The sequence below is a fragment of the Haemaphysalis longicornis genome, unplaced genomic scaffold (genome assembly GCF_048455015.1).
Source record: "Haemaphysalis longicornis isolate Haplotype H1 unplaced genomic scaffold, Haemaphysalis longicornis Haplotype H1 scaffold_2, whole genome shotgun sequence".
NCBI lineage: Eukaryota > Metazoa > Arthropoda > Arachnida > Ixodida > Ixodidae > Haemaphysalis > Haemaphysalis longicornis.
Genome location: NW_027526295.1, coordinates 43,888,922 through 43,901,513, shown reverse-complemented (window position 1 = coordinate 43,901,513; position 12,592 = coordinate 43,888,922). Strand labels below are relative to the sequence as shown.

The following is a 12,592-nucleotide window of genomic DNA, read 5'->3' as shown; positions in this document are numbered from 1 at the left end:
GAGTTTGTACATGGAAAAAGAGTATATTTTATGAACAATGTGACGAAGTGAGAGGATGATACTTTCTAGTTTTGCCCCTTTAATGGTGGTATCTGGTGGCAATGAATGAACGCTATTGACATTAAATGCCGGTATATGCCACGCCGCAGTTGCGCTGGATTTAAGATTCAAAGATTCAAAGATTCAAAGATTTTATTTCCTCAGAAGTACGAGGAGGCAGGCTGGGACTAAAGGCTACAAAGCCTGACAGAGGCCCCAGCCCCCTTTGGTACAGTACAATGATGAGGCAAAATCAAACAAGCTAGAAATTCTAATGTGAGTTACAAAAATACAAGCAACATGTAGAGAACAAGACATTAAAACTCAATCATAGTTGTACTCTGATTGCCCACTTCTATTTTGTTTTAATTTACTCCTTTGTACTCTAATGTACGCTACTGTACCTTTCCCATATTGTTCTGTAATGTCTTGTGCTCTACATGTTGCTTGTATTTTTGTAAGATAGACACAATTACAAAACCTGTGCATTTAACAGGTCTAGACGGCATCCACACTTCTAGCCATTGAAGCAGATATTGATTTAAGAGATATTCTTTCGCCTGTGTTTTAAATATGTTTCTACTGCATTTGAAATCAATGTGGTCTTCAACTTTGTTGAGTATGTCGGTGCGTTGAAACAGAGAAGACTGCCTGCCGTAGTTTCTTCGCAATTTCGGTGTATGTATTTTGGCACACCTAAGAGCGTATATACTGCTATTGTCGTTATGTTTGCCATGGAAATTTTCTTTGTGTATAGCTTGTAAAAGCTCCATATAATAAATTTGGTCAGTCTTAATCATACTATAGTGAACAAACAGTGGACCCTTTCTCAAGTCGGCATAGTGCCCGTGAAAATTGGCGAATAGACGGAGAACTCTTTTCTGTAAGACGATCAGCCGTTTGTAATTTGTTTTGTTTGTTGTTCCCCACGCTAATATCCCGTAGCGAAGCCTAGAACAGACAAGAGTGTTATAAAGCTGTGTTTGCAACCAAAGCGGTATTAAGCCTCTCAATCTGTAGAGAACGCCAATATTTTTTGAAATTTCATTGCTAAGTGCTCTATATGAGGATGCCAAGATAATTCTTCATGAAACCTTACTCCTAAAAACTTCTGTTCTTTGACTTGGTTGATCATATTGCCCCGATATTCAATATGAATGCCTTGATCTATCTTATTAATTGGTCTAAAATTGATGTAGGTAGTCTTCAATGCGTTTAGCTGTAAGTTATTTTCGTGTAATCACTTTGACAACATTTCTAAATATCTATTAACTTCATACTGGAGTTCTCTTATACTGCTACCGGAGAAAAATACTTTCGTGTCATCTGCACACATGGCTATCTTGGGAGTAGAAGGTATGTTTGGAATATCATTCACATATATTAAGAATGACAACGGTCCCAGCTTTGACCCTTGCGGAACACTCTGCCAATAACTCCGATGAAATACCGTTAAATTCAACAAATTGCTCCCTATTACTTAAATTGCTCCTGAATAGGTCAGCCGCTATTCCACGTATTCCTAATTTTTTTAGTTTTCTTAGCAATATTTCATGGTTGATAGAGTCAAATGCTGTTTGTAAGTCCGCGAATAACCCGAGTGTAAATTTATTTCCCTCTATATTTTCCATTATATATAACAAGGACATGTCCTCACCATTCAGTGGGTACCAGGCCATTGCGGGCTAGCTAGTAACGACTGGGCTGACCAGGAGGCCAAGAAGGTTTCTGCAAATGCAGATGTTGTACGTCTGCCCTTCGCAAGGACGGACACGACCGCCCTTCTGTCTACCATTCTCCGCCACGCCTCGGCGAGTCACTGGTCATCGAAGACTACACCGCCTGGACCCCGACTGCAAGTTTCGGTTACGTTACCTCCTGGTATTCAGCAAAACTACGCCACGCTGTTTCACCGACTACGGCTTGGCGTAGCCTTTACCCGTCGCTACAAGCACCTCATTGGTTTTACGAGTGACCCCGACTGTGAGACATGCCATGTCATGTACCAGAGACTATTTCGCATGTTCTCTGCCACTGTCCACGCTATGCGCATCCTCGAGAACAATTAGCGAGAACATTGGCCCGTTTGGACTGTCGTGTGGTGTCGGAGGAAGTGCTGCTGGGACCTTGGCCAGCGCGAAGCGTTCCCCCAAGGCATTTAAAACTGTGCTGACATTTATCCGCAGCAGCAGCCTCTCAGAGATATTGTAGTTGAGGCCCGTCCGGCCTAACTTTAACACATGCACAGTATCGGTATAGGCATCTTCTATACATAACCATTTATTTATTTCTCCGCCATCTTCATCTCTCTCGTCCTCTATCCACGCTCTTTCCTCCCCTTTCCCTTCACACATACAGAATAGCTGGCCAGATATACTACCATCAGGCCGACCTTTCTGTGTTTTTTCATTTCAATAAAATTTCTCTCTCTCTCCCTCCCTCTCTCTCTCTCTCTCTCTCTCTCTCTCTCTCTCTCTCTCTCTCTCTCTCTCTCTCTTCTTAATATTAAGCAGAGCTTCCCGCGTTGACTTGTTTTTTTTAAAGCCATACTGATACGGTGAAATGACCTTGTGTGTGTTGAAAAAGTTTGTTAGTCTATTATGTATTACATCTTCAAATATTTTTGAAAAGACAGTCAACACAGAGATTGGCCTGTAATTGGACAACTGGTCATCGCCACCACCTTTGTGAATTGGCCTAACTTGTGGTACTTTCAATTTTTGAGAAAAAACTCAAGTAGATAATGTCAAATTAATAATAAAAGCTAAAACTTAACTAATTTCAGAAGCGATGTGTTTAACAGGAAGTGGTGCATCTGGCATCGATGCCAGATGCGACGTTGTTTTTAAGTTTAAGAATAAAAGTTTGCACCTCACTCGCGTTTGTCGGTCTTAAAAAGATAGAGTTTGAAAGTTGTGACTGTTCCAGTATAGCGCTACTTTTATCTTCATCGACCTCCGAAATGTAAGCCCCTGCTTTGATGAAATGCCTATTCATTTCGATTGCCATTTCGTCTGATTCTACCCGTCTACCGTTCAAGCGAGCAACATGCGACTGCGTGCTCTTCTTGGGGCCCGTTATCACATTCACTGTTTCCCAAATCTTTTTTTAATCGTTACGTATATCCTCGAAGAGGCGTTCGTAGTATCTGAGCTTGGCACTTTTCAGGTCGCTCTGCAGTTGGGGGTTTCTATATTTTTTTAATTCTAGAAGGTGGTTAGGGTCACGGGTTCGCACAAAAGAGTGATACATTGAGTTTTTCTTTTTAATTCGTTTAAGAAGTTGTTGATCTATCCAGGGCTTTCGCACCTTTCGGGAATTTCTTTGTTGTGCCACTGGTTGAAACGCGAAGTCGTAGCACGCCAGTATGTACCTCCAAAATAGGCCATAAGCTTTGTTTGAGTCGTTTTCAGCGAAAACTTCCTTCCAGTAGAAAACTCTGACAAGGTCTCTAAACTGCTCCTGTCCCGAACTAGGTATTCTACGCCGAACATTTCTGTCACAAGTACTGCCGCTTACAGTAACCTTCGTGTTGGCAAAACAAAACACTGGTAAATGATCCCTAAGATCAGCGGAAAGCACGCCAGCCTGAATCTCATCGATGTTGATATTAGAAAGACAGATATCTAGCAGGGTATCACTACTAGAAGATACCCTACTCGGTAGTTCTACGAGATTTGTGTATGCATGGCATGCCAGTACGTTTTTTTTATTTCCAGAGACCACTTATCCGCCGAACTCATGTCTATATTGATATCCCCCATAATAATACAAGAGTCGTTGTTACTGCTACCAAACTGAAGGAGTCGTTCAAGAAAAATGCTAAAGCTTTGCCTGTCACCATTTCGTGGTCTATAGACCACAGACACTGTGTATAGACCACAGACACTGTGGTCTTTCCCAAACGAATTGTTAAGCACTAAACATCGTTATTACTCCTAGAAAAGTCGTCAATGACCGTATACCGTATGGATTCTTTAAGGTAAATTGCAACTCTACCCCCCACCTCGTCTGTCTGAAAAGGTGTTTAGATCGGTATCCATTAAAGAATGGAATCGCATCATTTTTACTCAACCAAGATGCGTCAGTGAAGAAAGATGCTGAGTGTATTCAAGAGGATCAACATTTAAATTTCGACTGGAATGTTCATTTTTGTGGTTCTAGGCAATGCGAAGTTACCTTCACCGAGCTGCGCTGCAAGATTCCAAGATTAAATTTCTATCTGCTTAGAACAGGGCTTTCACCTACGGAACTACGTGTACGGTGCCAGGTCCCTGAAACAATCGAAGATTTTTTTCTCGCCTGTCGTCGCGTCTCGTCAGCTAGACAGCCGCTTTTTAAGGACCCAATTTAGCGTTTTGGGTTGATTTATCTGTTCTACTTATATTATCTATAGGCGCATTCGGGTTTTAATCATAACGGAGTTTCATTTTACGGCCTAGTTCTTTCCGGTAAAAAAATCAGTATTTTGAGGTCCTCGCGAATTTCAGCAATTGAGTTAGCCCTGGCCGTTCCCGCCTTGTGGGTACGCACCAAAAACTTTGAAGGTATGATCATCGTCATCATCTTCTTCATCATCATCATCACAAGAGGACAGAGCTGGAATAGGTGTGCACAGCTGGACCAGCTGAGCAGTGGAGGAGGAGGAGGAGGAGGAGGAAAAACTTTATTGTGAGCCTGGTGTTGCGGCTACCCAATTTCACAACAATATTCTTGGCAGAATTTTTGGCGATTGCCCTTGCTATTAGATAACTCAATGAAGACAATTCGAAAGTTATTATTGTGACGGACTCGCTTTCAGTCTGCTCCACCCTATCTAATCCAAGATTTACCCCTCTAAGCCGAACGCTCTCGATGCTCCTACCACCCTATGTACAAGAAATCCGCCTGGTCTGGGTTCCAGGACACAGGGGTATCCACCTTAATGAAACCGCTGATTATCTGGCGGGTGTGGCATTGAATGGACCGCTGGTTGATGCTGTGCCCCCCATAGCCCAAGTTGTTGCATCCCGGTTTCGCAGGTATAGCTCGTTGGACAGCCTGCACCCAGACAGTATCTCTGGATGCCCCGAAATTGAGCACCTCCGGTATGCGTGGAAGAGTGATGTTGTGCAGTCGCGATTGTGCGAGGTCACATTGACCAGCTTTCGCTGCCGAGTGCCCAATTTGAATTTCTACCTTCACCGTGCACGCATAGCGCCTTCGGCCCAATGTGAGTTTTGTCAAGAGGAGGAGACAATCGAACATTTCTTGCTGTCTTGCCGGCGGTTCTCCTCTATCCGAAATCGATTCCTGGAGGTTCCCCTCCGGCGCCTGGGTCTTTCCTTGTCTGTATCGAATTTACTGTCATTTGGGGCATCGGGTTTAGGTTTCTGCCACGGGGATGTTTGTCGCGCCCTTCACGCTTTTATTTCACAATCCGGTCGCCTACCCTGTTAAAAGACACTTCGTACTTTCTTTCTCTGGCACGTGTAGTATCGTTTTTACTTCAGTATGTTATAGTTTTTTTTTCCCTCAAAATTGCCAACATCACTTCCCTCACAGTCCACAGCTCTATTTTACCCTTAGTTTGAATTCTTGACCAGTTTCCCCAATCTGACTTGGCCAATCCCCCAGAGTGGGTACGCGCCACTGATTTTTGGTTCCAACCAACCAACCAACCATGTGGGAGTGGCTCCTCAGTCCAGGAGACCATGGGACGACCTTGCTGTCTCAGCCCTGGACACCAGGAGTTGCTGTGCATCCAAGCCGGCGCTGGTCGTCAGGTTCTCCCACAGCTCAGGTAGGGGAAGGGAAGTGGGTAAAGGTGGGAGGGCTGGGTTGTTTGCGCATCCCAAGATCATGTGTATGAGGGTACATGGGTTGTGGAGCTTGGGGGAACGGAACAGCCAGTAAAGGTGTGGTTTTAAGGGACGCAGTGTCTTTCTGGGGAAACGGGGCCGCGGGTGCGAGGACCTCGGCACCGCAAGCCAAAGCGCAATAAATCCTTTTAACTGAATAGATCTGTCGGTACGGCCTAGTTGTTATATGATCGCAAGGCTGGTGTTTAAGCGCCTACTCCAACTTTGGGGGCGCTCCTGTCTGTCCTGCCTATGCAATGTTGTCGGAAGTTCCGGTTGGCGCTTAGACCTCAATCTTCCTGAGAGCCTGCAGGGATAGACTGTATCAACCTCGGGCATTGGTCACTACAATGTAAGTGAACTCTTCAATTACCATGCCGTGCGTACGGGTCAACAATGAAAAGGAAAGGAAGCGGAAATATTTATTGTACTGTTCCTGTTTGGGCGTTGCGTAAGGCCTCGTGTGAGCATACGGTAGCCGTCACGCACACCGGGCGTTCATAGCGTCGCAGTCATCTTTCACGAAAAATTTCTAGTGACTATCAGAAATACAATAACCTATAGAGTGAGCAAAAGAATCGCAATGCAATTTTCTCGAGTCAACGCGAGAGCGCTACGGCGTCAACCTCTAAAGAGAGCTAGCAAAGCACAATGTTCATCATCGTATTACCCTGGTAAGTAAAACGCATCTACTGTATTTTTTTTTCAAAATTGTTAACGTAACTATTGTAACATCAGTATTTCTGCATTTGTTTTATTTCTAAAAATTGTTAGGATCACTTTCCCCACAATCTTGTCACATCGATTGTCCCTTACTTTAATTTCTAAACCTTCTCCCACAATGAGATCGCATTCTGACTTGGCCAATCCCTTAGAGTGGGTACGTGCCACTGCTATCTTTGCCCCGACCAATCAATCAATCAACCAGGAACCGCGTGAATCGCGTGCAGCTCGAGGACCGTGCTAGATTCGATCGCAGCGTCCAGCGAAACAAGAGCCTACATTAATCTTCACCGAAGGGACCAGACTCCGACTCCACCGCGTCCGCGACACCACATCACTGCAGTCACCCGCAACAATGCTGGGATCGGGCAAGCACGGCGGTTCGTAATGACTCCTCTTTGTTTCTTCAAAGTCTGGGTGGTTCACCGCGTAATAGCTATACCTGGGCTGTGAGGCGCGCCGTAGTGGAGGGCTTCAGATTGATTGATTGACGATTGATTGTAGAGTTCAACGTGCCGACGCAACGCAAGCGATAAGGCGCGCCATAGTGGAGAGCTCCGGATTAGTTTTGTCCACCTGCGAATGTTTACCGTGCGCCGAAATCTCGAACATACGTGCGCTTTTGCTCTTCGCCTTCATCAGAAAATCGGCCGCCATGGCCGGGAATGGAACTCGTGTCCTTCGGCTCAGCAGCACAACACCACAGCCACTGACCCACCACAAGTCCCGTAACAAGCCTGGAGGGGGCACCTAGTCGACACCGCGCCCAAAGCGCTCATTTTTGCGCTTGTACTCCCCGAAGGCGTCTCTTGGCTGCGAGTTCCGCCCTAGCGGAGGAGAATGGGTTAATTGTGACTCCGTAGGGATCTAAGTGTGCGCCAATCTCTAACGTGCATCCAAACGTGCCGCACGTGCAGCATGAAGCTGTGACGTACTTATGAGCATGAAGCTGTGCTAGCGAAGCCCAGGCCACTTTTTTGGTACCCTCTGCAGAGAACGGTATTCGTATTTCGGAAATCAATTGATGATACTTGCGCGTCATTACGTGCCCTAGTTGCTAGGTTATCTAGCATGTTAGTATAGGCAGTTACTTTCAATAAGTGGAAATCAGGAAGACTGGGCGACCAAGCGCCGCCGAAGCAGCAAGTAAACCCTCGCCTAGTCTCGTTGTACCGCATCGGCGAGGCTCCGAGTGAGGGCAACTGCGACACTAATGCGCAGTGTATCTCTTGGCGTGACGTCACACTTGCTACAATTGCTCTCTGGCGGCTCAAGGTCACTGCGACGCAATGAGTGACCTTGTGAGGCATGGCGTAGTAGAGCTATAAATTAAGGGGGTCTATTGCCTCCACCCGGCGCAGAAGGCGGGCCAACCATGTCGACGTCTGCGCGGCCCCATGGCGCCACGCCCACCACGCCGACGGGAGGCTCGGGCAGCGACATTTCGGGATCGTCGCCCATCACCACCACGACAAGCAGCTCGGAAGAAGACGGTGCGAGCAGCCTGGCCTCGGAGGCGACCCTTCTGTCTCCCCTGAAGCGAGAAGGTGCGCGGGCGGGTGGCATTCTGTCTGTAGCATGCCGAAGTTTGACCGGATGCAGTTATATCGAAGAACGACAGGAGGTATTGTAATTTGGTCATGCCACGCCTGTGAAGATTGTGCACCATTCCTTCGAATTACTTTTGCGAGGTCGAAAAAACACGTTAAGCCCGTTCTACATGGAGCGAATTTCGCCTGCGAATCCGCTGGAACGAACATTCGCACTTGCGAAGTTCGCAATGCCTGGAATTGTCGTCTACATGGGGCCTGCGAACGCCGCGATTTTCGCATTTCAGATGCGCCTTGTTTGCAGACTGAATTAAGTTTGCCACCAGCAAAGGTTGTTGTGATTTTAACAAGGGTGGTTTTATTTTACTTTCTTGGCAAGTTGTTTCTGCCTTGTTTGCGCTAAATATAAGTTTATTTGCGGTTTTATATAAGAATCGCCAATTCTTTATCAATATACGCACACACAAAGCAGAGAAGACAAACGTTCTGGTGTGCTCGCGCTTTTGTCGCGCTCATACAACCAACGCCATCTGGTTTCCGAGCGTGCAAGTGGTGCCGAGCTGTGCTCCTATTGGCCGCAGGTCCGGCCCCTCTACGCCGCACACGCCGCACGAGCGGCGTTTGCTCGACCGCTTCAAATGTTTGGCACTTTGCCGCAGCAACGAAAAAAGGTGGTTTTGCCGCACGAGCGGCGCCGCAACAGCGAATTCGCAGGCGAAATCGCTCCATGTAGTACGGGCTTTACTCGTAAGACACGAGGGCACAAAATTCGTCGTCGACAGGCACAGAAATATAGGCACAAAACAAAAGATATGTACACATTTAGCGTGTCAAAGAAGCCTTACTCAATTAGGCAGGTGCCCTGCGTTTTTAAGGGAAACTAATTGCTCCAGGTACAAAGCCATGGAATGCCTGGTAGTGTCCCTCTGACCTTCAATCTCAGCCAGAGTAAAGCAAGCGCGTCGTGCAGTTTCGCGGCACCGTCAGAAGCGCTACCGGCAGCGGCTCGGTCGCCAGCCGAACCAAATAAGGGCCGGGTACGGTACGCCGGCCGAAACGTGTTAAGCGTATGCGCACGTGTGCTGGAAAGGCGCCCGCGATAACAGTGTTTAAATTCGCACATTTGTACGCAGCGGAAGGGTACGTTATTTCCTAACTGGCCGCGGCTCTCGACACTGCTGAGGGAACTCCTTCAGTAGCGCAAGTAACCAACTGACACTTGTGTCTTCCTTACCTCCCGCAGAAGTGATGCGACAGAAGAAAACCACGGCGGTGAAAGTCTTGGTCAACTTGTTTCCTCGGGTGAGTACTACGCCAGCTCCCACATGATTCTTGGCGCCCAAATAGTATGCACGCCCACATCTTCTCCAAATGCTCAAATCGTTCAAACCGAGGCCACACCACTGTAGAATACTCCGCGTAGTAACGGACCACGAAGAAATTTAAGCCCAGTTGCACCCAGGGGGAAATAGGCTGAAACCGCGGAGCTGTCTCTTGTGTCGGCACGAACGTCAAGGGCTGCTCGCCCGAGAACGGCAGCGCCGTCTCTGCGCAAATTCTTTTATTTACGCAAAGGAATCGGCTGCTAAAAGTCGGCGGCGGGAGGCTCCCTTGCTTAGCGGGAAGGAGGTGAACCTACAAATTCGAGACCACCACGCCCTCTACCGTTGGTCTGAGAACCGATTTCTGCGAGGCCGCTAGAGGGTCTGGGAACCTGCCCCTAAAACTCTGCCGATGGTCGTACGGCATGCATGGGTACCCCCGCGTGTAGCACGGGCTTCAGTGGAGTTACGAAAAGCCTCGACTTACAACAGGTCCGCTGTTAAAATTCTTCGTCAGTACTTACAAATACGTACCTAAGTCGCGAACCCCTCTAACTCCAACCCTTCCCGTTCGATGCCTCTTGTGGCAAAGGCGTAGCTGATAAGGCCAGGAAGCACAGAAAACCCTCCAGATGTTTTGCTACCGCAAAGTTGCCTATGAGCTTCGCTTATCCAACCTGTATATCCGCTCTTGACGAGGAGGATTTTCTCTCCGAATCTGATTATTGTGTCGCTGTAAAAGAAAGAAGACACATTGCTGAAGTCATGTTCATGATGTCCTCCGCACCTCCCCCCCCCCCCTACTTAACAAGGGGCCACATCTCGTTCACAAACGATAAGGAGCATCATGAGACGCTGCGCCGGTCATCAAGCCCATGACTAGCCTGTGAATACAAGGAGAGGTCTTTATGCGTATCCGAGTTCTTATGAATGGTTGGATAGTGATTGTAAGGTCCACTTATGAGTTAGCGGCCAGGTGCCCGGGCTGCGCGTGAGAACGCGCCGCTCTGTCTGGCGACGTAGCACTGCCGACACTGCGCTGCAACCACCGCTAATTCGTCGCGGCGTGCGCGGGAGACGGATTGTCTGGCCCTTCGCATTCCTCAAGGATAATCCCCCATTGAGAGGGCAGACGGCGGCGCCGGATTCCAGGAACGCCTGCCGGACCCGCTGGGATTACCGGCGTGTCTCTATTGTTGTCGCGTCCTGGTCAGCATGACGCACTGTCGCCGTCTTTCGTTTTCGCCCCGCGGGGTCGCTCGAACTTGCTCGTCTACGAGCGTGCCGTTGACCCGAAGGTGGCGGCGCCTCAATGAATATTCCGTGGCGTGCTGAGTGACAGCTGTCTACATGTATTTGGGCACGCCCATACGCGTGTACGAACGCTACAGGGGCGTTCCCGAGAGAGTGTGATCTCGAGGTTATATAAGACCCAACTTGGCCGTTGGAAATCGTTCTTGTCTGAGCGCTGAGCTGGCAGTTCCCGGCGAGACAAGGAGTCTCGACCGTTAACGCTAGGTTGGGATTTGTGAGCCCCCTAGTCGAGGTTAAGATCGCGTCGGAGGTTAAGGGTGCAGCGCCGCACCGGGCAACTAGACGGATCTTGCGGCGAGACAGGGTCTCGGCCGTTGTTTCTCGAGCGGTTTGTGTACGCTCCGAGAATAGGAAGAGTTAGACGGAGTTGAGGAGCTCGAGTGATTTGTGCGCACTCGGAGCTAGCGTCTAGCTGAAGTTTGCAGTTTTTCTTTTTATTTCTCATGTACCCAGTTTCATACTGTAAATAGCTGTACATAAACTTCCGTTTTACTTAATCGACTTCAACGCCTCGAGTTCGTCAATTCGACCGGAACTTCAACACCATCACCCAGCCAGCCTCCTGCCAAATCAACCGGAGCCCGGGCGATTGGGTTCCTGATCGAAACCGGACTTCGGGGAAACGATCTTCACTGTGATCACCGTCATTATTCTGCTCCTCGTAGCCATGGGAGCGGGACATTAATACGACAGTTCGTATGCCATGAAGTGCGAGCCACCTGAATCCAGAAAAGTCCTCCCCCTCTTTTATCTTCCCTTCCATTCGCTGTAGAAATTCCCGACTATTTCGTATACCTCCCCGCTGTTCGTGTCACTGCTGCAACTAGCCCATTCTGCATGCGTGTTTTAACACAACGCCGGGTCCACTGCGTTGCTCGAGAGAGTGAGCGAGAGAGAGAGATTGAGAGAGAGAGGGGGGGGGGGGGGCGACGTCCATCTTTCGCAGATCCCGAAGGTCACCACGCTCCTGCTCGAGTTCTTCATCAAGCGCGAGAACCGGGTGTCGCTGTTGCGCGACCCGCTGTCGCACTTCTGCCAGGAGCAGTCGGTGCTGGCGGCACAGGACTGCCTGCAGAAGCTGCACCGGCAGTTCGTCACCTACCAGGACATCCGGGACATGGTCGAGAACCTGATGGGCCTGCACAGCCTGTGCCTGAACCGGGCGCCCGCCACGGCGCGAAGCCTGGGCCTCGTCATCCGCAAGCTCATCATCATCGTCGGCGAGCTGGCTACCTCGCTCGAGAAGATCTCCGAGGTGCCCGTCACCGACTGGATGGCCGTCGGAGACGCCGTCGTCACGCGCACCGACAAGGCGAGCAGCAGGGCACTCTTCTGTATGCACTGTGGTCAATAGGTGACAGGGCAGTTACGGTGGTGACTAGGTACATGCCCACACTGAAGATTAAGCTAGGCGAGTATAAACGTACGTGGCACCACGTGCCTTTCGAAGACTCCCCATGTCGACTGCAGATGAAAGCGATTTGCCGCGTTTATAAACAACCACATGGAGAGAGTTTTGCGAGAGACGCGACAAACGATGCGACGGGGATCCTCAATCGCTCGTCTGTATCGCTCCATGGGGCAGCCGCATGAAAGGGATCGCTCGAGCGACGGTGAAACGCGATCCCGATATTGCCGCACTGCGCCCAATACAATTATCCAAGTACACACGGCCGCAAGGTTTTTAAAGACGATAGTCTTCCTTCGGCTACTTAAACGCAGAAATTTTGGTCTGTCGGTATGTGTGTCTGTCTATCTGTGACTCAATTCAGCCACCCGGCCATTGTGAAACGAAGTCTGCGCA

General features: G+C 48.8%; 1 protein-coding gene across 1 annotated transcript; it reads left to right on the top strand.

The window, feature by feature from the left end:
• Positions 1–7,977: 7,977 nt before the first annotated feature.
• LOC144167928 (uncharacterized) lies at positions 7,978–12,142 on the top strand. Its single transcript, XM_077697051.1, has 3 exons — positions 7,978–8,149; positions 9,396–9,454; positions 11,735–12,142. The coding sequence occupies exons 1-3, from the start codon at positions 7,978–7,980 to the stop codon at positions 12,140–12,142; spliced, it is 639 nt and encodes a 212-aa protein (XP_077553177.1).
• The last annotated feature ends 450 nt before the right edge of the window (positions 12,143–12,592 follow it).

Coding starts and splice junctions, on each gene's coding strand:
- LOC144167928 (XM_077697051.1), top strand. CDS start 7,978: ATGTCGACGTCTGCGCGGCCCCATGGCGCCACGCCCACCACGCCGACG. Junction 8,150..9,395: donor GTCTCCCCTGAAGCGAGAAG/GTGCGCGGGCGG, acceptor TACCTCCCGCAG/AAGTGATGCGACAGAAGAAA. Junction 9,455..11,734: donor TGGTCAACTTGTTTCCTCGG/GTGAGTACTACG, acceptor CATCTTTCGCAG/ATCCCGAAGGTCACCACGCT.